Genomic DNA, 27,972 nt, shown 5'->3' with positions numbered 1-27,972 from the left:
GACACACAAAAGATGAAGTTTATTTATGCACGTTTTAGGATACAAAATTAATTACAGCTAATGCCATTGTAGTTATTAACTTTTTTTCTATCCTCCATCAAAATAGCATTTAAAAGGGAGCATTTGTTTTCACCTTGGAGTAATTTGTAAAGGGTTTAAGGGACTTGCACTTTTAGGATCAACAACATTTTTAAATCCTCACAAATATCTTAAACACTGATAAATGTTCTGGCTCAAAAAAAAAAAAAAAATTTGAAATGTTATGTAATAATAACAATACAAATAATAATAAACTTAGAGGCATGTTTCTCATCACACAATGGAATGCACATAATCCATCTGACACTAAACACAAACTGATTCATGCAGGATTTTAAAAATGAAAGCTCAACAAAATAACTACTAAGCATAATTTAAGCGGACCAAATCATAGCCAAACGTTCCTTTAAAACATTTCTTACTTTGATTCACGCCACAAAGTTAATCTGGCGGACATTTCGGAAAGTGGTCAGAAAATTGCAAACCAAAACCAGTGTTAGCAGATTACAAGATTGAACGTAAAATTATAGCACGACCGTTCTTCAAGACAATCTTTATGTTTATTATTTTAGTGGTTCATTGTTGGACATAAAGGGCCTCATTTATAAAACGTGCAAAAATCCACTGCAATGTTCAGATTTATAAAAATTGTCTTGTGGCGAAGTCAGAGTACTGCAAATATTTGGAAATCTAAGCAATTCTTGCAGTTTACCGTTCTCAAGTAAAGGATTTGGACACAGACTGTTGCAAATAACATTAATTAGGGGGCATTTTCTAGATTTTTCTAGATTTCACATCTGGAACAGAGGCGTACGTTCTCTGAATCACACGTAGGATACTCACATTTTAGAAATGAACTTGATCAAATGTAACATTTTATAAATGAGGTCCCTCTAGCTGTTGAACAGATTATGATGTTGTGTTTCTAACGTGAATTCCATAGAAATAAGTACTGAACAGCATTGCTCCCTCGTTTCATCGATTGCATTGAATAGGCCTACTTTTCTTTGTAACAGCTACATTGTAAACAAAGGCATACAGGCAAACAGGTTTTAAGTTTTAGACCCCATGCAGCTGATTCAAAACACAAAGTGGTCTATATATGTTCTGTTTCTAACCTCATTCTTGTTGAATTAAACAGTAAAGGAGTCTTTGCGTGAGCATGAAGAAAACGCTTTGCTCCCTTTGGATATTTTTTTTTTTTTTGTGTGTGTGTGTGTGTGGTTTGCATGAGTTTATAAATGTGCAAAAGAAGAGAAAACCTCACAGGGGCCCTTGTAAAGACAAACGAGAGAGGAGAAAGGAAAAGGTGAGAAATGGTAAAAGAGCAGCAAAACGAAGAGTTGGCACATTCTTTGTGGTGTTTAGGGTAAAAGGCACAAATGAAGACGGATCAGACGTGAGTGAGGAAAGTGAATTTGGCCCCTGGTGTGTGTGCTGCTGGATTGGTCTCAGGTGATCACACTGGGGCCTCGGCTTCCAGTTCGTTCGTGGATGTTGGAGATTTTTAGAGCAATGGCAATGAGAGGACCCAGCACAACCTACAACGGTCAAAGGAAGGGCTTGTTAGACTGCCAGTATCATGAGACACATTTAATGCAGTGGCTGCATTAAACTGCATTAAAGGGATAGTTCACCCAAAAATAAAAATTGTTATCATTTACTCACCCTCATGTTGTTCCAGTGTTTTTTTTTTCTGTTGATCACAATATAAGATATTTTAAAGAATTTTGGTAACCAAACAGTTGATGGGCCCCATTGACTTCCATAGTATTTTACTATGAAAGTCAATGGGTGCCTTAAATTTTCAGGTTACCAACATTTTTTTAAACATCTTCTTTTGTGTTCAACAGAAGAAAGAAACGCATACAGGTTTGGAACAACATGAGGCTGAGTAAGTAATGACAAAAATAATTTTGTTTTTCTTAATAAAAGCAAAAAATTGCTTTATTGCTTTGTTGACTTAATAAACGTCACCTTAAATGACGCAGCCAGAAGACTTGAACATTATGCATGTTAACATGATTTTAGTGTGAAAGAGATTCTTAATAACTTTTTCTCTGTAAAGTTACATTCAATTTTACAACTTTACTGCCATGACAACATAACACCTAAACCTCTAAAACTACTGTAAAAATGGTTTATATAGATTTACAGCTCAAACAATACACAAGTTTAACAGAAAAATACATGAGTACTTTTATAAAAGTATAAGCTTCACTTTTATGCTTTTAAAACGTACACAATTTGGACCCATTCACTTCCATTGTAAGTGCGTCACTGTAACCTTGATTTCTGCTTTAAGAAAACGAGGGATGAGTCAAAATCATTTTTATGCCAAAAATGCTGTCGACTGAACTGAACTGAACTTGGAATGTTTCTTTAAAGTGCCCTATTATGCTATTTTAAAGGTTCCTAATTTTGTTTGGGAGGTAACCTACAGGTTTACATGCATTCAATGTAAAAAAAAAAACAATTTAATATTCTCATAATATACATTGGAGCATCACATCTTTTCTCACAGTGTCTGAAACAGTTCGATAAATAGCCTCTTTTCCGCTGTCGGGCCAAACCGCTCTATTTGCTTAACCGCTCCATATATGGATTCGATCTCTCTAACCCCTTCTTTCTGGTCAAATGAGGATAATAAATGACCTGTTTCCACATACAGTAGATGACATATCACTTGTATACAAGCAAAACAAAACAAATTTTAACTTATCAATAACTGATATGTGGCAAAAAAATTCAATAACAGATTTGTATGATGTTATGGCAGCAATGAAGCACATTATGATTAATAAATATTGCACATGGAAGGTTTCTCATAAACTTACCTATTAAGTGTTATGTTTGTTTAGGCTTTTGTTATCATTGCATAACTAAACTGTAACTAAGCTTTTTTTATTTCTTCCGAAGCACTTTGGCAGTGCACAGGTTCATAAGCACAAATCACTCCTGCTGAGCTTTCACACCAGTGATGCTGTGTTAAACTCGAGTGAAGTCTTCACCTGAGTCTCTCTGCTGTGTCTCTCTGGGTCTCTCTCGTAGCTCTCAGCGTAGATGCGGATGGTGACCCCTGTTCCGGCCCCAGAACCACTGAGCCGGAAGATGATTCGGGACGAGTCTGTGAAGGTGATCCTTAGGCCCTGCAGGACAAGTGCAGAAATAGAAATGCATATTAGTGCTAACAATTCTGATTAATCATAAAGTTGCTTTTTTTTTCATTAACTAGTAGTGTCGGGTGTAATGCATTACTAAGTGATTCATTACTGTAATTGAATTAATTTTCCTTGAAAAGTAAAGGGATTACTCTTAATTTTGTCTTCTGATGTACGTAACTGCATTAAATACTGTATAGACTAAAACAATTCTATATTGGATTTAATCAGTATTTACCGTCTAATGTTAAAATGTATGTTTCTAATGTAACCTTCTCCTTTTAAATACTTTGGTCAGTTCAAGAATAATTTATGCAATTTTACGTTAGTTATTTGATAGAATTAAAAAGAGCAGTTTCATGTCTACCCTTTTTTTTGTTCAACTGGTCGAGGTTGATTTAGAAAGTAATTAGTAATAAGTAATTCAGTACATTTGAGAGAGTAGTTATCTAATTCAACCAATTACACTGTTGAAGATGTCATTAATAACTAGAAATTAATTACATTTTTAGAGTGACTTACCCAACACTGACAAGTACGCTATACCACAATGTCATTTCAAAAAGCATTGTGAAGCACAAATAAAACTGTATGTGAAAATATGTCAAACATTCAACATTGCACATTCACATTCCTTAGCAACTCTTATAAAATGTAATTTTATGAAAGTATAAACTCTACTATTTGGATTTCCCAAACAGCAACACTTGTAGTTCATAATAATGTCCACTAGATGACAGGAAAAACTATTTTCCGAGCAAGATCCAATTGGACAACTGCTCAGCAGTGGATGAGTGACATGTAACAATAACTAAAAAAAAAATAACAATAACTACACAGTTCTTGTTAGGTGAAAAGTAAAAACAAAAAAACAAGTGTGGCTTGTACAAAGTTTCTCCCTTGACCACAATAGAGCTCTTTAAATAAAAAGAAGAGAAAAAAACATATTTTTTGTTAATGTCAAATGCTGTTCATCCAGTCACACAGTATTTTGCAGAAAATAATCTGCCATTTGAAAGCAGTAAGCAACCAAATTAGAAAGAGGCAGAGGCGGACAGAGTACACAGCTTCATTACTTGAGTAAAAGTACAGATACCCCTTGCTAAATTTTACTCAAGTACAAGTAAAAGTACTACAGTCAGATGTCTACTTAAGTAAAAGTACTAAAGTACTTGTTTTTAAAAGTACTTGAGTATCAAGAGTACAAGAGTACATTTTCTAAATATTGCATTACTACTGCCACAGTGCTTACATTGGTAAACACAGCAAACACTTGAAGTGAAAACTATCATTAACTTGTTCAGAAAATTGAAATAGTCTGGCGAGGTGGGGCCACGGCTTGGCACACTCCCGGGATGCGATATTTTTTTTCCCAGGATGGTAGGGGAAGACTCATGAATATTCATTAGGCAAGTCATCCCTGATTGGTCTGATGACCCTACCCCTAACCCCACCCCTAAACCTACCCGTCACTGGGGTTAAGACCAATCAGGGATGACTTCCCTAATGAAAATTCATGAGTCTTTCTCTACCATCCTGGGAAAAAAAATATTCGCTCCCAGGATGGACCTGCTGCGTCTTCATCCATTGTTTCGTCCGTGGTTTCGTCTCTTATCTAAATCTGACCTTGGAGTTGACTTTGGCGGAAAGCTGAATGTGATTGCTGATAGGCTGTCCCAATCAGTGGCGCCTGCACAATCCAATCACATTTGAGAGGGTTTCGGAGATGTTTATTTTTTCTTTTCTTTTTTCTTTTCTTTTTTTTAGAAGAAGTAACGGGTACTCACAGTTATGGATAGAAATGTAGTGGAGTAAAGAGTACAATATTTGCCTCTCAAATGTACTTGAGTAAAGTCATGAGTACTCCCCAAAAATGATACTCGAGTAAAGTACAGATCCCTCAAAATTGTACTTAAGTACTGTACTCAAGTAAATGTACTCAGTTACTGTCCGGCTCTGGAAAGAGGCGACAGATATGCACTCAGCCTCAAAAATCATGTAAGACAGACAGACAGACAGACAGACAGTCAGGCAGACAGACAGACAGACAGACAGACAGACAGACAGACAGACAGACAGACAGAGAGTCAGTCAGACAGACAGACAGACAGACAGACAGACAGACAGACAGAGAGTCAGTCAGACATACAGACAGACAGTCAGACAGACAGACAGACAGTCAGTCAGACAGACAGACAGACAGTCAGTCAGACAGACAGACAGTCAGTCAGACAGACAGACAGAGAGACAGACAGACAGACAGTCAGACAGACAGACAGACAGACAGACAGGCAGACAGACAGACAGACAGACAGAGAGTCAGTCAGACATACAGACAGACAGACAGACAGACAGACAGAGAGTCAGTCAGACATACAGACAGAGAATCAGACAGTCAGACAGACAGACAGACAGAGAGTCAGTCAGACATACAGACAGAGTCAGACAGACAGACAGACAGACAGAGAGTCAGTCAGACATACAGACAGACAGAGAGTCAGTCAGACAGACAGACAGACAGACAGAGAGTCAGTCAGACAGACAGACAGACAGACAGACAGACAGACAGACAGAGTCAGTCAGACATACAGACAGAGAGTCAGACAGACAGACAGACAGTCAGACAGACAGACAGACAGACAGACAGAGAGTCAGTCAGACAGACAGACAGACAGACAGAGAGTCAGTCAGACATACAGACAGACAGACAGACAGACAGACAGTCAGACAGACAGTCAGTCAGACAGACAGTCAGACAGACAGTCAGACAGACAGACAGACAGAGAGTCAGTCAGACATACAGACAGAGTGCCAGACAGACAGACAGACAGACAGACAGACAGACAGAGAGTCAGACAGACAGACAGACAGATAGATAGATAGATAGATAGATAGATAGATAGATAGATAGATAGATAGATTTTTTTATTATTAAAAATTAATACATTTTCATTTTAAGTACGTCCAATGCTGATGTCCAATATAAAATCCTAAAGCGAAACCAGAACCACTGTTATAGATGTAATATCTATGTTGGTGTGTGTATCTGCGTATGTCATGGTCTCCGACAGCTGAGTTTCTCTTTGGTGGCCCCCCCACTGACCAGGAGAGAAGAGGACCGGGACAGCTGACACAATCCGGCACTGGGAGGAATGTCTGTTGTAATAATACACACTCAGCTGTAGAGACGCCGGGCGGATGACTGGAGTGACTGTGCCGCCTCGGTCAACGGGAGACCACTGAATGAACGACAGGCCGTGACCCCATGTCACCAGTGTGAAATCACACCAATTCATGAGGTATGACTGTATTCTTTGAATATCTTTTAAAATGTCATTTATTCCTATGATGGCAAAGCTGAATTATCATTACTCCAGTCTTCAGTGTCACATGATCATTCAGAAATCATTCTAATATGCTGATTTGCAAGGATATAAATGAGATGAGAAGCGGATGAGGTGTCGAAATGCAAAGGGTGAATGCTAATGTCAAGAGGTCAAGGTTTGGCATCCAGTAAGCCCCTGCTAGTAGATGCTGTGACTACATCCTTTTTTTGTGATATGAGAGGTTGTTTTGGAGAGGGAGAAGGTGGTTTCCACACATTCCTGGTCAGAACAGTGTGAGTCAGCTGGGTAAACTTCAAACACAAGGCTACGCAAGTATTTACACGTGTGTGTGTGTGACACAGACCACTCAAGGGCTCTGCATCTTAGTACAGCAAATCCAGGCCAGATAAAGATAAAGCATCCATCGAAACATCCTTCTCCTGTTACTATCAAGCACATGTGCGCCTCCGTGTGCTTTAGCACATCCTCCAAAAAAGGAGTGAGAGAGAGAGCAGCTGAATTAAAATATGAACAGAGTCTCTGCGGCACGTGTGTATTGTTCATTTCAACCAGGCCGCGTACACCGTACACACATAAGAAGCTAAGTGTGAATGTGGATGCCCAAACAAGGAATCCCACTTGAGCCCACGTTCATTGGGTGGTCGGTGCGCGTGCCGCACTAAATAGCATATAATTGCTGAACATAAAACCTTAATGCTCAACAACTCCCTGGCAGCTCTGTATACGAGCGACTAAGCTGCAAAATCTCAGACACTTCCCCATTATCTCAGATGAATAAGGTGCGCTATGGGACCGATGCGCACATTTGTTTTTATGATGGTTGACTTCAAATTAATTAAAGACACATGTTGTAAAGATTCATATACTTTTGTTCAGTCAGTTTAAAGCATGATCGTGTTTGCAGTTTGGATCTCATCACTGTAATACATTTTATCTTATTTTTTTTTATTTAGATGTACTTAGCCATCATCAAATACTCATTTAAAGTTAATTTTGCAAAAACATTCATAATTTAATAACACTGTTAAATGTAAATCTCAAAATTGACATCCATTTCTCATACCGTAAATTATAAAGTTGTGATGTGTCAATTCACTTAGTTGCAACATTTAAAACCATAGATTTGTGTGTGTGTGTGTGTGTGCGCGTGTGTGTGCGTGTGTGTGTACTTGAACATCTATCTTTGTGAGGACCAGTTTGAGTTTTAGACCATTGGAGTGAGGACAAAGAGAGTAAAGTGAGGACATTTTGGCTGGTCCTCACTCTCTGAGAGCCTTTAAAGGCCTGTTTGAGGGTCAAGGGTCTTGGTTTTAGGGATAAGGTTATAATTAGGTTAAGGGTAGGTTTAGGGTAAGGGTTCGAGCTAGGCACTTAGTTCTGATTGGTAAGGTTAGGGTAAGCGGCTGATTGCATTGTGTCAATGAATGTCCTCATAAAGATAGATGTACAAGAATGTGTGTGTGTGTGTGTATGTGCGTGCTTTATTTTTTTATTTACATTACCGTTCAAAGGTTTGGGGTCGGAAAGATTTTTTACTAATACTTATTACTTTTATTTAGCAATGATGCATGAAATTGATTAAAATTGACAGTAAAGACATTTATAATGTTACAAAGATTTCTATTTTATATGAATGTTGTTCTTTTGAACTTTCCATCAAAAAATCCTGTAAAAAAGTATTGCGGCTTTCACAAAATATTCAGAAGCACAACTGTTTTCAACATTGATAATAAGAAGACATTTTTCTTGAGCACCAAATCAGCATATTGATTTCTGAAGGATCATGTGAAGACTGGAGTAATGATGCTGAAAGTTCAGCTTTGGCATCACAGGAATAAATTACATTTAAAATATATTAAAATAGAAAACAATTATATTTACATTGTAATAATATTTCACAATATTTCTGTTTTTACTGTACAGTATTTGTATCAAATAAATGCAGCCTTGGTAAGTATGAGACGTCTTTCAAGGATATATTCAACTCGCATTGAAAATGCACTGTACACCTATTTAGCAACACAGTATTTTGCCAAATAAACAACATAAAATAAAGAAGTGATTCATATCTTTCATGTATGAATGGAAGTAAATAAAGCTCAAAGTTTAGTGTGACTATAACTTGACAGGCCATCTCTCATGTTATCTCAAGGTGTTGAACTGACCTGTTTCCTTGACACACTGCCATCCACTGGGTCAATGTACTCAAAATTATCAGCCTTCTCCACACTGTAGACATTATTGCCCACAGAAAACTTCTGAGTGGTAAAAGCTTTATCAGTGATAACAGCCTCCAAATCTCTCATGAGGTAATACGCTGCCCTGCCGTCCACTCCTTCATAGTCAAACCTGGCAGATATAAAGAAATAAATCCAACAAACACTATAGTACATCAATGTAAAAGATGGGTGTTACCCTACAGTAATAAACACTTGTTTCATGACCATTTGGAGAGCTCCCAGGATTTTCACATGACATCTACAAGTAGAGCTAAATATGGTGAATGTGGGAAACATGTATGGGAAAGGGAAAAACAATCCAGGCACACAATAAAGAGATACTGCCTACTCAGTCTCAAAGGAAAAGCCATTGAGCGGGTGGGTACTACTGTATGTATACACAAAGAAATATCCTGAAATGTCCCGAGAGACCTGAAGATTGATGTCAGAAATGAAGCTTGGGAAGGAACTGTCGCTTGGGAAGATGCTTATTTGGGTTCAGCTCACCTGCAGAAGTAGTTGCGTCCCATTTTGGCCCAGTGATCTCTCACTATTCCCTCCACTCCCAGGTTACGCACTGCCATTATGGACAACCATACCAGAACTGACCACAGGCCGTCTTTATCTCGGATGTGGTCTGAACCTGAAAGAAACAGATAAAGAGATACATATTTTGATATTCCATCTACACTACCGTTCAAAAGGTTGCATTTACTTGATAAAAATGCAGTAAATAGTAATCTTGTGAGATATTATTGCAATTTAAAATAACTGTTGCATATTTTAATATATTTAATAGGTAATATATTCCAGTGATGCAAAGCTGAATTCTAAAGCTATCACAATCACATCAGTATTCAATGTCAAATGATCCTTCAGAAATCATTCTAATATGCTGATTTTGTGCTCAAAAAACATTTATTATTATTATTATCAATGTTGAAAAGAGTTGCTTAATATTTGTGTGGCGCACTAGAGACTGACATAAGTGGCTGCGGTCTTTAGCCTCCTTGTTAGGGAACCCGCCTCCCATGGAAGAAACGGCAGTTCGATTCCTGCTCGGAGTGGTGTGAGTAGAACTGGAGGGGTTACGTTGGTGCCGTGACCCAAATGGGAGTGAGGTTTAGGGGGGTGAGTGTAATGGTGGTAAACATCACTCCTGCAGGTAAACCTCACTCCCCTGGCCTCAAGAGTCGCATTAGTGACTGACGCAAGTGGCTATGGTCTTTAGCGTCCTTGTTACTGTCACACTTGCTGTGTATATAATCCAAAAGACAAGCGGAAATGGAAACAAAAGGAGTAACACACTAGTATAACAATATCAACATCAACGCAAGACAAAGGACTGAAGAAAATGAAGGCTTAAATACACATTGATGGCAATCAACAGAACAATGAACAGGTGAGGACTTAGCAGGAACCATAGTAACAAACAAGTGGCAGGAAAACAGATCAAAGAAAACTAGAGCTGTGTTCTAAATCGTCCCCTATACCCTCATTCACTATTCCCCACATTAGTCCACAAGTATAGGCCTAGTCCACTTGAAAAGTGAATAAAAATGAGTGAGTGAATTCGGACACTGAGTGTGCCAGTGCTGTGCTGAATTTCGTCTCCCTGCCAAATTAGTACCCCCTTATTGCCTAATTCTAACCCCACACCTAATCTTAACAACACCCTCACACCTAATCCTAAACCTAACTATACTAGGGGGTTATAATCAGGCAGGGGTCAGAATTCGGCACAAAGTGTCATTTTTGCACAGTTGGCAGCTATGGAAACTAGCATGTATAAACCTTAATTAAACAATTTAATAATCAATTAAAAAGGAATTTATACCATTATGCTGGACCCACATTGAACCAGCAGTTTGTAAAATGGATGGATGATTATGTTGCAGGAATTCATTTGGCGCAACGCATTATTGGTATTCTCTAGCTGTTGAGTGTACATCGGTTATACATTCGTAATTGCAGTGCATTGTGGGATTGAATGAGTATGAGTGCACTCGATAACAACCACTATGGTTTCGGACACCACTACAAATGCCAGTCCCCTCAAATAGTGACTTACTTAAGGGAATGGGGGGTGATTTCCAACACAGCCTAGGTCAAATCAAAACACCGGGACAAGAACTAAAGCCAAACAGAACATACATGTGACAGTTAGGCACCCGCCTCACATGCTGCAAACACTGGTTCGAATCCCGCTTGTCACGGTGCGAGTAGAACCGGAGAGGTTACACTGAGATTGATTTAAATCAAGAGATTATATTGACAAAATGAAAGCCCTCACTCCCCTGGTCAACTCTTCATCTGCTTGACATCTTCTCTATGACTTTTGTTATTTGATCTGGTTTATTTCATGTAATCAAATGTCAGAAGAAGTGTATCCGACAGCTGTTCTCTGTGCGTGACTAATGCTGAAGTACTAAAAAATGCTCAGGCCTACCGCATATCACATCAACAGCCAAAGACGCTTTTAAGCCAATGTAACATTGTTGTATAATTAGTTTTGACCCTTCAAATCAATAAAACACAATAAAGTTCATTTCAAAAAGCAGATTTCAACATCTATCAGCTTGTCCGACTATTATCTGTTAACTTTCCTTCAGCTCACAAAACAATAAGCTTGACGCAGAAACGACCTGGTTCACAGCCAAAAGGGAAACTTGCTTAATGCCAATATTCCATAAACACACTCAATTTGTACCAGATATCTGCCTCACCATATAATGATGCATGTCTAGCATAGTAGAGAGTGTTTAGTGAAAATTTAACTGACAAGTGACCCATGACAGCACTACTATCCCGCAGCAAAGTCAGAACATGGTGAATAATGAGCGGGCTGCTCTTTTGACACCTACAGACAATGCCTCGTGTCTCACTCAAGGTCTTCGTGGCGGTGTAAAACCCCAGAGGCTTTACAGATCGACCCTGCCGCCCACAGGGCCAAGCGTCTGTCTGCCCAGCAACATTATTCAGCGCCAGTTGCTTATTCCACATTCAGCTGCCAACCAAAACACAACCATTCAATACCAGACAGGGGCTCACCTTCACATATAGGAGTTTCTAGGCAGTTTTGGCCGATAATAATAAAAAAAATATTTAAAAAAACAATAAAATTATATGAGGGCGAGTAAATGACTTAAGTTTTGGGTGAACTATATGTGCATATACAGTACATACTGTATATCACTGAAATGTTTGCTATTTTTCTGAACCAAAAAATGTAATTTCCACAAAAAAATGTTTTGATAACATTCTGTGGTGGAAATTGTGATTTTGGACCTTTGTTTTAAATGGCCAACAGTAATTTTATTTACCTTCATTTGTCTTTACACATCATGTCTCATATTTTAAGCTCTTCACTATATCCTTGGGACCCACAAAAAAAATAAAAATAAAAAAAAATAAAAAAAATAATTGAAAACCATTTTTTTATCTGTTTGAATAATCATTGTTTTAAAATATTTTTATGACAAATTTTCATATTTGAATACTGAACATATGGTTCTGAAAAAACTACAATCTATAGATAAAAGCAATTTGAAAAGAAGCAAAAAAAGTTTTAAAATGAAAATATTTTTATGGCAAAGTTTCATATTTTAAGACTGAATGCATTGTTAAGGGGAAAAAATATAATCTATAAATAAATCATTTGAACACCATGGCGATGCTTTGTAAAAAGATCTGGATAATAAAAAAATAAGCAAATATAAATTATACATGCACGTTAAAACATTTCCAAATGCTTCAATGTCACCTTTACATAAGAAAAGGGGGAAAAAAGTTAGTTGCTATTAGTTAGCTTTTTGTTACTTTTAATAAAATCAAACCCCTGTGACATGAAAAAAAGTTGTTGAAGAAACACCTTTATTAAGCAGGAACGTGTCTGGTTGTTCAAGCGTTGTGTGACATGTTATATGACATGAGAGGACTAGAGAACTAAAACCACTACAATCCATTCAATTACTTTTTCTTCCACTCCTTTACTTCCTTCGTCTGTGCCCCCACCCTGTGTGCTTTTGTGAGAAAAGCAGAGGAGGAGTAGTTTGCTTTTGCCAGCAGAGACCACTCTCATTTTCTCACTATTTCAGATGATTCACCAGCCTGTCTTCCTTTTATAGCGGAACACTGATAAAGATCTACATTTTGGATGTGGTCAAAATGTCAGAAAGCATTTCCTAACAAAAAGCTCCCTCCAAAAATGTCAATGACATAAAATTATTTTTTCTTTTGTGTTTGACAGAAAAATAACATTATAGGGGTTTGGAACAACATAAGTAGGCTAATAAATTATGACAAAACATTCATGATGACTTTTGAACTCTAAAAGCCGGAGAAGGGCTTTTATATGCTCTTAGAGAAGTGCACGGACTCTGATGGCACCCACCTGCTCCGAAGCTCTCCTCTCCACAGAACGAACACCTCCCAGAATCCATCAGGTTTCCAAAGAATCTCCAGCCTGTGGGAGTTTCATAAAGCGCCACCTTCATAGCCTTGGCAACCCTGCAAACAAACAGGAAGCATGAGTACTCCAGTGCAATCCTACTCAGAGTTCATTTGGATGAGATCAAATCTGAAAGAAGGACTGTATCTCATTGGCTAACAGCATCATTTCTTTATCAATGTATCTTTAAAATTGTGCAATTACTATATGGCACTGCAATGTAAAGGCCTGTACACACCAAGAACGTCAACTAAGTATTACGATAAATATATTAGCGTCCACACCAGCGGACAATAACAATCTGTTTATAATAAATGCGCACTTAAGCTATGTCATCTTCCACTTTAATTGATCAAGCTCTTTAAAGCAAGATGGATTCTGATTTGGATTCTGTCAATGTTTCTATCATTCATCAGCTGGAAAATAATTGTTCTGAAAGTGATTCCAAAGATATTATTCCTCTTTATTATTAACGTTGGACTCTACTATTTTTTAAACTATATCTTTATAGTTATCGTCGTTTGTGTGAATGGGCCTTTACACTCTAAAAAGTGAAAATGTGATTTTTTTAGAGGCAGACTTTGTCATATTACCACATGGATCATATTTTAGGAAACCTAATAATACAGTATTATATATTTTAAAATAATACATGTAAATGATAGACTATGAAAGAAGATGGATGTCGATGTAATGATCATTTAAGCAAAGTGATCACCATTCAGCTTTCTACAAATTCACTGGTAGTACATTTAGTACCTGTTCTTTGGACTGATTCATTAATCAAACTGCATATTTCGTCTTCTCAATTCAGTGTCTTTATAAGGCAAAAAGCAGAACGAAACCATGCTGACATTTTGGCTGACATTTATTTTGAGATTCAGCCATGTGCCTGGAGGAGCAAACAGCGCTTTAATCATCGGTGTGTAGTCTACACCTGTTTAACTTGCTTATACTGTCAAACTCCATGCGAGCCGTCACAGAAACTGAAAATTTAGGCCTACATTTGAACAAATATTGTCATACTACATTATTGTTAAGACAGCAAGTTTTGTATTAGGGAACTATATTCATTCATGACTATGAAAATGAAATAGATCGAGAAAACAAGAAGAGGAACGCAGTTACAAGTCTCCTTCTCTGTTTGTTGATCTTGGATAATGGCTAGAGTCATAACTATTTTCAGACACTGCAATCTGGCATTATGGGTAATGAGTTGCTGAGATCCCATCAGATGAAGGGACAGATGACAGGGAACCGATGTAAATGAGGAGAGCTAGGATGCAGCTGTTTACTCATGGGTGGAATTACTAAATATGGGAAAACAAGTGTTATTGACTCAAGGGACATGGAGTAGAATGGAAAGCCTGGCACACGGACAGCAAACTGGAATCTTTGACCTGTTGACTTGTTTTCGATGATTTATTCTCATATTTGTGGCCAACACAAGCAGCGCTATCTCTAATTTTGCATCGGAAATATTTTGCATGCATATGTGTTCATGAGGGTGTGACTGGATTTTTAACAATTCTGTCTATAAAAGAATGAAAAAAAGGGAAAATAACATGCTCGGCTGAGTTTTAAAGTCGGCAGCTGTTCCTAACCTCAATAAAACTCAATTATCAACTAACATAATTTTAGCATGAGTTGACAGGCAGTCTAATTAAGCTGGTAAACTACCCCAGTTGTACTAAAATGATTTCCATTTACACTCACCTAAAGGATTATTAGGAACACCATTCTAATACTGTGTTTGACCCCCTTTCGCCTTCAGAACTGCCTTAATTCTACGTGGCATTGATTCAACAAGGTGCTGAAAGCATTCTTTAGAAATGTTGGCCCATATTGATAGGATAGCATCTTGCAGTTGATGGAGATTTGTGGGATGCACATCCAGGGCACGAAGCTCCCGTTCCACCACATCCCAAAGATGCTCTATTGAGTTGAGATCTGGTGACTGTGGGGGCCATTTTAGTACAGTGAACTCATTGTCATGTTCAAGAAACCAATTTGAAATGATTCGAGCTTTGTGACATGGTGCATTATCCTGCTGGAAGTAGCCATCAGAGGATGGGTACATGGTGGTCATAAAGGGATGGACATGGTCAGAAACAATGCTCAGGTAGGCCGTGGCATTTAAACGATGCACAATTGGCACTAAGGGGCCTAAAGTGTGCCAAGAAAACATCCCCCACACCATTACACCACCACCACCAGCCTGTACAGTGGTAACAAGGCATGATGGATCCATGTTCTCATTCTGTTTACGCCAAATTCTGACTCTACCATCTGAATGTCTCAACAGAAATCGAGACCAGGCAACATTTTTCCAGTCTTCAACTGTACAATTTTGGTGAGCTCGTGCAAATTGTAGCCTCTTTTTCCTATTTTTAGTGGAGATGAGTGGTACCCGGTGGGGTCTTCTGCTGTTGTAGCCCATCCGCCTCAAGGTTGTGCGTGTTGTGGCTTCACAAATGATTTCCTGCATACCTCGGTTGTAACGAGTGGTTATTTCAGTCAAAGTTGCTCTTCTATCAGCTTGAAACAGTCGGCCCATTCTCCTCTGACCTCTAGCATCAACAAGGCATTTTCGCCCACAGGACTGCCGCATACTGGATGTTTTTCCCTTTTCACACCATTCTTTGTAAACCCTAGAAATGGTTGTGCGTGAAAATCCCAGTAACTGAGCAGATTGTGAAATACTCAGACCGGCCCGTCTGGCACCAACAACCATGCCACGCTCAAAATGGCTTAAATCACCTTTCTTTCCCATTCTGACATTCAGTTTGGAGTTCAGGAGATTGCCTTGACCAGGACCACACCCCTAAATGCATTGAAGCAACTGTCATGTGATTGGTTGATTAGATAATTGCATTAATGAGAAATTGAACAGGTGTTCCTAATAATCCTTTAGGTGAGTGTACATTCCTTACTCCAAGGTGTATTAAAACATGTTTGAAAGTAAAACGTTGAATACCAATACTGCTTGAAATTGCTTTATTACAATATAAACAAATAGTTTAAGGACTTTACCACCTTATAAAGTCTAAGCTTGTGAGTACACACAGACGACAATGACCAAAAGAGTTAAAAAACAAATACTGAAAGAATGCTTAATGATTAAGCTTATTCAAATCATGAACTGTTTATGCATATTAGTTCAAAGATTCATATATAATTTTAGATCAAGTATGTAATTTTTCCATCACTAGCGTTACTAAATGGAATTGCAAAAAAATTTACTGAGCCAAAAAGGGAATAAGCAAATATACCCCCCCCCCCAATCAGTTCAGTGAATAATTCAACGACTTATAAAGAGAGTCGCTAATTTCATTCCTGAATAAATCAGTGTTGTTGAACGAATCGGTTCAGTGAATTATTCAATGATTCGTTCATAAAGAGAGTTGCTCAATTTTGTTCCTCAATGCATCAAAGCTGTTGAACAAATTAGTTCAGTGAATTACTCAATGACTCACTCTTAAAAACAGCCCCTTTTCACCACCTACTAATTTAATGATTGCCTGCAGAAAGATTCACTTAAAATCCCCACCACTAATGCTGACATCTTGTCTGAATGTGCAAACACAGGGAAGCGCAGTGATACAAACAGTGAAAAGTCCCAGCATGTTACATACAGATGTATTTATATCATTAAATGGGTTTAAAATATGGTTACAGCAAACACACTGGACTGCAGTTACAATTCGACTGGATTTTCTCATGTGTGATTTCCCCGTATTTCAGCAGTTCATCCTGGTCAAATTGATAGCACACATTCTCTCTTCCCCTTCCCACGTGTATAGGGAACACGGCAGATGTTTCCTTTCCATCCTTCCATCCTTAAACACAGTCATATGTGCACATATAAAGAGCTGCAATCACACACCAGACCTACAGCACACACATGCTCCAGTAGATTATGCTCCACAGCCACTTCACAAACACACACTCCTGAGAGGTCCATGGTATAAACACAGCCACAGCCTGAGCTCACTTGTCGCCTAAAAAGGTTTACAGCAGCAGAGATGCCTTGCTCCAACAACTCGCACCCCAGGGGACATGCATGCCTCAGAAAAACAGTTCAGATTAGCTGGACAGAATGATACAGATTCATGAAAAGAGAATACAGTTATTCTCCATCACCAGATCCAGCACTACAAAATCTGTCTTTTAAGGACTCACAATATAAACATGTCTTAATTATTGTTGATTTCAACAGCTAACTAAATAAGGTCAGTTCATTTTCTGACCTGACTCTCTTTCCTAAGTGGCGTTGTGAATTAAAATGTATGGTGTGAACATTTAAAAAGTATGTTTATCTTATTAACAGTTGTTAATGATGAAAAGATGAAGAAATCAGTAGCCTAATAAAACAGGGCTCAACTGAACATTGCATATTTTTGCTGCTTGCCAATCAGGTCATTTCTAGTTGTCCTTCCAACATTTTTAATGGCTCCAACATAAAAATAAAATAATTAAAATGTATTAATTATAATTAAATATAATAAAAATATGTGACCCTGGACCACAAAACCAGTCACATGGGTCTTTTTTAAAAAAATTGGGATTTATATATCATCTGAAAGCTGAATAAAGAAGCTTTCCATTGGTTTGTTAGGATAGGACAATATTTGGCCGAGATACAACTATTTGAAAATCTGGAATCTGAGGGTGCAAAAAAAAGAAACATTGAGAAAATCGCCTTTAAAGTTGTCCATTTATGTTCGCGATTGTGCAGCATTCACTCACAAAAATATTTTTTTAGTAGGAAATTTACTAAATATCTTCATGGAACATGATCTTTACTTAATATCCTAATGATTTTTGGCATAAAAGAAAAATCGATAATTTTGACCCATACAATGTATTGTTGGCTTTTGCCACAAATATACCCGTGCGACTTGTGACTGGTTTTGTGATCCAGGGTCACATATATGCATTTTATTTATTTAATTTGATATTTACATTCAGTTTACAAGTATAATTTATATATTTATTATTTATAATCATTTGTATACTGTTGCTGTAGAATGATATGGTGATGGCATACATGGCAAAAAAATGACTGATTGGTTTGTAATTTTCAAACGATTTTTATCAAGTACGTCACATTTCTACAATGACATCGCAACTGAAAACATTAGTTTTTTCCGTGATGCTACATCCATAAAATTAGATGTCGGTATAAAGACGAAAACTCACCTTTAAAGTATATGTGTTCTTTTTATTGAGCCAAAAAGTCGGAGACTACTCCATTATTGGTCAGAATATTTTTGCCATACAAATTTGCAGATCATCCATCCATCAATTATCCACCACTTATCTGGGACCGGGTGCACCAAACTTGAACTTTAATATGCAGCAAAAAACAAAACTTTTACAAATATCCTACTGTTTCCATGCTGCCACGCTCACATGTGATCAAATGGAAGTGAATGTAACATGAAGTGACCGCACCTATAGCCTTGGAAGGCAACAGCTCGAATTTGGAGGGTGACTTCAATGTAAGAGAGAATGAGAAAGGAAACAATCTAGAACTGTCTCTAGGCTGGGAGCACCCATTCTTACTTACAGAATGGAAAATATAACACTCTGCTTAGCTATGGCTATACTTTATAACAAGGTACAAACTCAGGCCAAATGTAGACTCAACCTCTCTTTCTTTATCTTAGCCACACCAGTAGTTAAAGTCTCATTGACAGTGTGTTCCTGACATTGAATCAACCTTGCAAAGCCTCCAGGAAGTGAATAATGAGTCACAGAACAAACACAATACTGATGGGAGGAAATCACACTTAATTCTGGTGTTATGACACAATAAGCACTTTCTGGCTGTTTTTAATGACTGATTGGGTAGCACTAAATAACGTCACTTCCTATTTGACTGCCAGCATTACAGGGATAGTTCACCCAGAAATGAAAATCTGTCATCATTTACTCATCCTTACAGTATGTCATTCTAAGCTTGCATGTCTTTCTTTCTTCTGTGAAACACAACAGAATATATTTAGAAGAACGTTGGTAATAGGTTACCATTGAATTCCATTGTATGGACAAGAAAATAAAAAAATAAAACGCTGAGACATTTCTCAGAATATATATTTTGACTTTCAAAGAAGAAAGAAAGTCTGGAACGACATGAGGGTGAGTAAACGATGACAGAATTGTCATTTTTGAGCGAACTATCCATTTAATAAGGCCATTTCATTTCAATCAGGTTCACGTTATTGCCGAAAGTTGCAAACTTAATTCATAGAAGAGAAGTGGACCAGTAAAGACGGTTTAGGTTTGTCAGTTTTTCAGTTTTTTGTTATTTTTAAAACAAATTTGAAAGCTGAAGTGTGTATGTTAAATGTCAAACAGAACTGAAAAAGTTAAGAATTGTATTCAGGCAGGTTTTCTGAACACTCCCTGTTCCCCATTGGTCAGCAAAACAGGTAACTCCGCCCCCAACTGACACAATTGATGGAGCTGTTGCTGTATCAGACTGGGAAATGTTTTGATAGCACCACAGAGTCACAAAATAAGCTAGGAATAGGATAAGAAAATTTTGATTAAAAGCCTTTACATTTAAACAATATCGCTTAAATGCATGAAATTGCTATTAATTTCTCATAGCATAAGATCCTGTCTCAAAGCTGACTGGTCTTTAGCATGATTATTTTTAGTCTGCAGGAGCTCGCGCAGGGTTGAGCTAACACTGTTATTCTTAGGGAGTGAGTCTCCACACTGTAACCTCTGGCCCCATCACTAATGCTTTTACCATTTAGTGTCTTGCACAAGAAGAGTAACCGAGATAGTGGAAAGATCCTGATGGATTATTTCCTCCCTGGTCATCAGCTTATCAATTATTTTGAGAGTTGACTGGCTTTTCTTTAAACAGCTCTGAACTCCTGCAGTATATTAAAGGGATAGTTCACCCAAAAATGAAAATGCTGTCCTCATTTACTCACTCTCATGTTGTTCCAAACCTATGACTTTCTTTCTTCTGCTGAACACAAAAGAAGATATTTTGAAGAAAGTCGGTAACCAAACGACTGATGGACCCCATTGACTTCCATAGTAGGAAAAAAAAATACTATGGAAGTCAATGGGGACCAGCAACTGTTTAATTACCAACCTTCTTTAAAATATCTTCTTTTGTGTTCAGCAGAAGAAAGGAAATCATACAGGTTTGGAACAACATGAGGGTGAGTAAATGAGGACAGCATTTTCATTTTTGGGTGAACTATCCCTTTAAGGGATAATGTCACTGTCTCTTAATTTGACAAACAAATGTGAAAGTCAAGAAAAGAAATGGAAGCAAGCCGTGTGGAAATTATTTTAAAACTAAGTAGAACCACCCAGTTTCTTTGTTTCACTGAATACAAGTGCAAGCAAATCGGTTTGTAATTAATAGTTAAGTATATAATTAATATTCAAGATTCTGCATAACAGTCTTGCTAAATTTTTGAAGGTTTAGTAGTACATTCATATCAGACAGAGTGGTTTGAGCAACTTTTGCTGATAACTTGTTAAATTTCAATAGTCTGCAGCATGTCTGTGAATAATGGCATTTTAGCGGTATCATATAAGAGCATCCCAGACATCAACATAGTGTCTCTCCAGATCCGTGGGCCGATGGGCCGTGTGGAATCCAGGTGTACCAGATGTGGGCCGGATCTGGGCCGACACTATGTTGCTGTCTGGGATGTTAGGAGTCCGAGTCCTATCAGCAACATTTAACACCTACATGAATGTGAATGTGCTTTTTGATAAAAACAGGTTTATTTTTCACAATCTGTAAATTAGCAAGGTTTTCTTACCTGTCGATGGCCATGCTGGTTGGCATACTGCGGGCAAAACCTCTGATTCCTCTCTGACTGAAGTAAGGGATGCAGGAGAGGTTTGCTGCCATCACTGCCAGTGAATCTGACGGGCTCACAAAGAACCCATCTTGACCCATAATCATGTAACGATCCTGTACATAAGACAAACATAGCCAACATTATACAACAGTTAGCTCTGTCCCAATTTAATTGAACAAGCATCATCTTATTTTTTTTAATCTAAAATGTATAGGTTACTTGATATTAATTTCTTGTTCACTGATCTGGTGTATTAAATAACCAGCTTCTGTATCATTTGAAAATGATGAAGAATACATACACTAGCATTTAAAAGTTTGGGGACAGTAAGATTTGTTTAAAAAGGGTGCAAGGGTGCATTAAAATGATCAAAATTCACAGTAAAGACTTTTACATTGTTAATAAAAAAATATATATATTTCAAATAAATGCTGTTCATTTGAACTTTCTATTTATCAAAGAATAATGAGAAAAAATATCATGGTTTCGACTAGTGCTGCCAGTTCGAATAATCGTGATTAATCGCATCTAACATAAAAGTTTTTGTTTTACATAATATTTTAAACAAATGTGTATACACACACACACACACACACACACACACACACACACACACACACACACATATATATATATACATACATATATTATGTAAACAAAAAAAAAAAATATTGCAATTTAATTGCGATTAATTGATTTGACACTAGTTTCGACAAAAAATATTAACATTACACCTTTTTTCAACATTGATAATAATTAGAAATGTTTATTGAGCACCAAATAAATAAATGCAGCCTTGGTGAGCATAAGAGACTTCTTTCAAAAACATTAAATAATTCTTACCAACCCCAATCTTTTGAACAGTGGTGTATAAGCATTTTTCTCAATAGTATGAACAGCATTTCCTGTTTCTCACTTGTTTGCAATATTTAGAAATAAAGATAGCACAAAAAAAATTGAATGAAAACAAAGAAGATCAAATAAATAAAGATAAACGAGATAAATATTATCGTTAAATAAAATAAAAAACAGATAGATATTAATAAAGAACTGCAATCAAAACAAGACCCTGACAAAGATGTAGGAAATAATCCAGCAATAATTTTGTTCAACAGCCTTGATTCTTTTGCTCTTTTCTTGATTATTATTCTTATGAAGTTTTTACATATCTTTTCTGTTTGTGTAAGTGATTTGTAAATGCTTGTCAGATGATAAGAGATAAGCACCCCATCTGCATCAAAAGCAGCCCCAAAGCCAAACTCTCCCCCCTTCATAGAGTCCACCAGAGATGCAGCGAAAGCAGGGTTAGGGTTTGGGTGTTGGCCTCCAAAGTCCTCCAGAGGGACACAGTTAACAGCAGAATTGGCTGGAGCCCCGAGCTCATCGCATAGGATTTTTCGGACATATGGTCCCATAACTGAAACAGACGACATGAAGATTGACTACAGTACATACAGATGTCAATCTGCATATAGGTATTTGCTGTCCACAAAAGTTTACCTCCATTCATTGCATCTATTCGTATCTTCAGCTGGTTTGGACCCGTCAGCAAGCTCTTGATGGCACCAAAGTCAAAAATTCCCCGCAGCATGTTTAGATAGATCTCGACTGAATCCACAATCTCAACTGGAAAACAGAGAAAGAACATGTTTATGTTCAGTACATCCGTGTAAACCTGAAGTTTGTGATAAAAGTAAATGAAAACACTAGAGTAAGTTTATACCACTCACCTCTGAAGGGCTTGAACTTGTTCTCAAGGTCAAAGTCTTGACGACCAAGGCGTGACAGGTCGATGTGGAGGTCAGGGCAGATTGCGTACTCCTCTAGTGTGCGACTGACCTGATGGATCCTCTCCATCACTGTGTCTGGAGAAGGCCCTGGGAACAAGAAACAGTGGCAGATTTCAACAAAACATCTCAGATATTAAAAAATAACAACAACAACAAGTTGAATGAGAATCTATCTATCTATCTATCTATCTATCTATCTATCTATCTATCTATCTATCTATCTATCTATCTATCTATCTATCTATCTATCTATCTATCTATCTATCTATCTATCTATCTATCTATCTAAGTTTCACAGAGAGATGGAGATTGACATTTCTTAGTGAATATAATGCTGCTAACATACGCTAACATTCAAAGGTTTAGTGGTCAGTAAGTTTTTGTAAAGACAAAAAAAAAAGAAGAAGAAAAAATACAGAATGACCATCACATTGTTATAAAAACATTGCATTTCAAATAAATTATGCTCTTTTGAGCTTTCGATTAATCAAATAATCCTCTAAAAAATCATTTCCCACAAAAATATTAAGCAGCACAACTGTTTTCAACATTGATAATAATAAATCATGTTTCTTGAGCACCAAATCAGCATATTAGAATGATTTCTAGAGAATCATGTGACACTGAAAACTGGAGTAATGATGCTGAAAATTCAACTTTGCCATTACAGGAATAAATTACATTTAAACTATATTCAAATACAAAACAATTTCTAATAATATTTTACAATATTACACTTTTTACTGTATTTTTGATTAAATGCAGCCTTGGTGAGTATAAGGGACTTCTTGCAAAAACATTAAAAAATCTTATAGACCCCAACTTTTGAATGGTAAGATGCACTAGTCAGTAATATGCATAATACAAATAATAATAATCTCATTATAATAATGGTGTAAGTAAAAACAAAAATAAATTTAAGGTAGGCTATATAGTTTAGGTAAATTTAGGTACACAGAATTACAATACATGTCCATAGAAGATATTTTACTGTGTTTTCTGTAAATAGTTGTTCATGACAGCTTGGAAAAAGGTAACGTTAAGCTGACGTCATGACATTATTGGCACAGCGATTCCCTTAGGCTGATATTAAAATACAGGGTGGGCCATTTATATGGATACACCGTAATAACATGGGAATGGTTGGTGATATTAAAGTCCTGTTTGTGGCACATTAGTATATGTGAGGGGGCAAACTCCTCAAGATGGGTGGTGACCATCACATATACTAATGTGCCACAAACAGGACTTTAATATCACCAACCATTCCCATGTTATTACGGTATATCCATATAAATGGCCCACCCTGTATATTGAAAGTATCATTATCATTCTGAAGGTGCTCTTATGCAGGGTGTCTGAATATGCTTTGTAATGTTCTCACCTCCATTAGCGACACTGAATTTGATCCCAAAGTCTCCTCCTGGGCCTCCTGGACTGTGGCTTGCAGTGAGAATGATCCCACCGCTGGCTTTTATCTTCCTGATGATGCAGGAGACTGCTGGGGTGGACAGGATCCCGTTGTGTCCAATGACTAGACGTCCTATCTGAAATTGAAGTTTTGGTTTCAGTGGTGTAAAGGTTTTTTCCATGCATTGAAAGTCAATGGAGTCCAATGTTGGTTTGGACTCTCACTGTAGGAAAAAACAATATTTTTTTTTACTTTTGGGTTTACAGAAGAAATTGAGTATTTATATTTTAGATACTGGCCCTAAAATGTGCATATTAGTATCTTGGAGTGGTAATATATACCCTTATAAGAAGCTGTTGTACATACATTTTTTGCATTTTCCCCCTGTAGATTATAAAAACAACGTATATGACAATTTAAGTAAATGTTATTTTAGGTTAATTGAGGAAAGATGATATGTATATGAGTAAATGTAAAACTTTTTTTCATAAATTGAAAGTCCAATGTTGTTTTGGACTCCAATGACTTTAATTGTAAGAACAAAAACAGTTTTCAAAATAACTTCTTTTGTGTTTCACAAAAGAACGAAAGCCATTCGTTTTTGAAATGACAAATGTAAACGTGCACTTTCGATCCTGAATAGCCTCTTTGCTTAATTCCAGACCTTCACCAGGGGGTCATCATAACATTATGTGGTGGGCTTTAAACCTGCACCCTTTCCGAGGCGCCAGTCATGGCTACTACTGCATACCAGGTCAACAACTACATCTGTCTGGTAGCTCATTCCTGTGGGATTGACGAGCTGACTCAGTGACAAAACTAAACAGACGTGTACAGGCTTCTTTACGTGCAATACAGGCTAACAATACCTAATGATTCAAAGCAGACCTGACATACAATCCTAGCTTCCATAAATTGCAACCTCAGTTGTCAATCGCTCTAAATATTGACAGATACTGCTTGTTTCAGTCTTTCTAGCTCACAAGACAGCAGCCCAGACATCTCAGCAACTTTGTGACTCATTAAGCTTTACAAGATCAGCCACTTTCTATTAATAGTGAGGTATTTGGCATCTCTCACTCAAGTATTTATAATGATGAGCAAGTGCACTGACTCTAGTCTTTTTTTTGGTAATATGCTAATTAAATACCTCACTGATGCTTTGCTTATCCCGTTGCTTTTACATGCATCTCTTAGTTGAAGCTCAGTGAGTGTGAACTGTATTCCCAGCACTCTTTGAACAGCTTATCCATATAAGGTGCTGCTTCTGGATACACAGTGTCTATATATCATGTCTCTGAGAGCTACCAAGTTTGTATGGAAGAATGTCACTGATACAAAGAAAGAGACTAAAGGAGGGAGGATTTATGGCTGTATTGTATAATATAAATGGAATAACAGTATTTAGAGCATCAAAACAGTGACTTCAGGCTTTATGCTCCGACTGAACTAAACTTTACTTCTTCATTAGAAGCACAATAAAATATGCCATAAAGGTTGATGAACAAAGTTGATGAAGCATCTTGGCTCGTGGCCATATGTTCTGGGTTTCCCTGTGGTTGACATGAACATGAGGTCAAAACAAGGGAAACAGCGGCTCTCCAGGAAGAGTGTGCAGAGGAGGGATGGCATAACAGATAAAGACAGGATACATTTGGCCAGGCCAGGAAAGAGATTTAACTCTAAAACTTTCTTTCATACTCTGTTGCTTTTCAGGGTTTTCCAACAAAATGTGCATCTCAGTTTGGGATACCAAAAGTATAACACCATGTCATGTTATACTGAATAATAAAACTAACATGTCCAACAGACATGCAACAAATTGAACACTTGCAACAAGACACTTGAAATGATCATAATCAAATATAACAACAAAGATAATAATGATGACCATGGTAAATAAATGAGTAAATTCATTTTGATTCTAGAGAATCTATGAATAAATAAATAAATAAATAAATACAAGGGCTTTCATTAATCTAACTGATACCTTTTTGATGATATAGATCAGAAAACCTATTATATATATATATTTTTTTAATTAGATAGATGACAAAATCTATAAATTTTATTAGGAAATAAATAAATAAACAGACAAACAACGCATTTTCTTATAAAGACTAGAAAATGTATATTTATCAATAAATAAATAAATTGGCTTTAATCTAACTGATGTTACCTCTTTGATAATATAGATCAGAAAAACATTATTATTATAGAATCTATAATATATCAATAAATAGATAAATAGATAAATATTAATCTAACTGATGTTACTTTTTGATGACAAGTCGATATAAGTCAGACAACCTAATAAATAATAAATAAATAAAACAATGCATTGCATTTTTATTATATAGACTAGAACATCTATAACATTTATAAATAAATAAACAAATAAATGAATAAGCTTTAATTAACTGATGTTACCTATTGATGATATAGATCAGAAAACATAATAAATAAATAAACAATGCATTTTTATTACATAGACTAATCTAATTATATTTATAAATGAATAAATGCACTTTTAATTATAGGCCTACTATACAATATCTATCAAGTTTAGTGGGAAATAATAAATAAATTATGCATTTTTAGACTTAAAAATCTATCATAGACAATAAATAAACATAATTAAAAAAAAAAACAGAAAAACAGGCGTGAGATCTTTATTTGACTTTGAAAAAGTATAGCCACCATCACCTTACCCCGTTGGCAGCTGCCATTTGAACGATGACTTCAGTTGCAGCCCGGCTGAAGTATCTTCCATCGCTGCCCACCACCATAGTGCATCCCTGACGGTCCCTCAAGTCGATGGAGGACAGCACACTTTGGATGTAATTTTGAAGATAGTTCTTTTTACTTTCGAAAACAGCTGTCTTCTTTCGCAGTCCATTTGTCCCTGGTCTCTGGTCGTCGAAGGGGGTCGTTTGGATAGTCAAAATGGGTATAGGGTTAGTCTCCATGATCTTCTGCAACGCTTTGAAGACCGTAAAAATGTAACGAGGCGTGAAACAATGTCCTAAATATCGTCAAAAGCAACAGAAGAAGTTCACGGAGGCAGCGAGCAGTGCGCTTCAGTCGCAGTGGATTATTTGAGACGCGTCCCGTGACGCTTCTTTGGAAAACTAGTGTACAGCAGCTGTCTTCTCATCGCACCGGGACAAACCGTGGTATAGTGGCACAAAACACAGAATAAATGGGTGAAAGGGTAAAGAAAGATTCCAAGATAAGGTCTTCCGCTCACCGACACTCTTCTCCCGAACTGTCACGCGCACGTTTGTTTGCCAAAAGGCAGGGAGGGTAGAAGAAAACTCTATATAATGAGCTAACGCACTGGCCAAAAATAGCCTATGATGTGTGGGGGAGCGAATAGTGACAGTGTGCTGCTGTGTAATCGGACGCTTCTACTGTCCGTGGCGCACTGGATCCACAAGAAGCGCTAAGATGGACAGCAGTTCTCACCTGACGCACACCGGATCAAATGCAGAAATGTCATAACATTCATAACATGTAATAACATTAAACACGAAGACAGAAAGGAATGAGAGAGAAATAATAAACTGACCAAAGTTTCCAATGCCAAAAAACAGATAAGGGAGATCGAGCGGGGCTAGTTGGCACAAGAGCTGGTTCTCAGGCCTAAATGTTTGAGGCAAAAGTCCAGTTATGTTTTCTATAGCAATGCGTTTCAAACATCTAATT

General features: G+C 37.1%; 1 protein-coding gene across 1 annotated transcript; it reads right to left on the bottom strand.

Annotated features, from left to right (window-relative positions):
* LOC307174157 (phosphoglucomutase-like protein 5) lies at positions 1 to 27,563 on the bottom strand. The gene is made up of 11 exons (XM_079897867.1): positions 26,976 to 27,563; positions 24,238 to 24,400; positions 22,794 to 22,940; positions 22,564 to 22,689; positions 22,290 to 22,480; positions 21,022 to 21,176; positions 13,160 to 13,275; positions 9,274 to 9,409; positions 8,713 to 8,896; positions 3,051 to 3,188; positions 1 to 1,580 (listed from the first exon to the last, which is right to left on the bottom strand). The coding sequence occupies exons 1-11, from the start codon at positions 27,231 to 27,233 to the stop codon at positions 1,491 to 1,493; spliced, it is 1,704 nt and encodes a 567-aa protein (XP_079753993.1). The 5' UTR covers positions 27,234 to 27,563; the 3' UTR covers positions 1 to 1,490.
* Positions 27,564 to 27,972: the final 409 nt, after the last annotated feature.

Source organism: Squalius cephalus (assembly GCF_949319135.1).
Source record: "Squalius cephalus genome assembly, chromosome: 16".
Taxonomy (NCBI): Eukaryota; Metazoa; Chordata; class Actinopteri; order Cypriniformes; family Leuciscidae; genus Squalius; species Squalius cephalus.
Note: the sequence above shows the minus strand (reverse complement) of the source record. Positions and strands in the feature narration are given on the sequence as shown.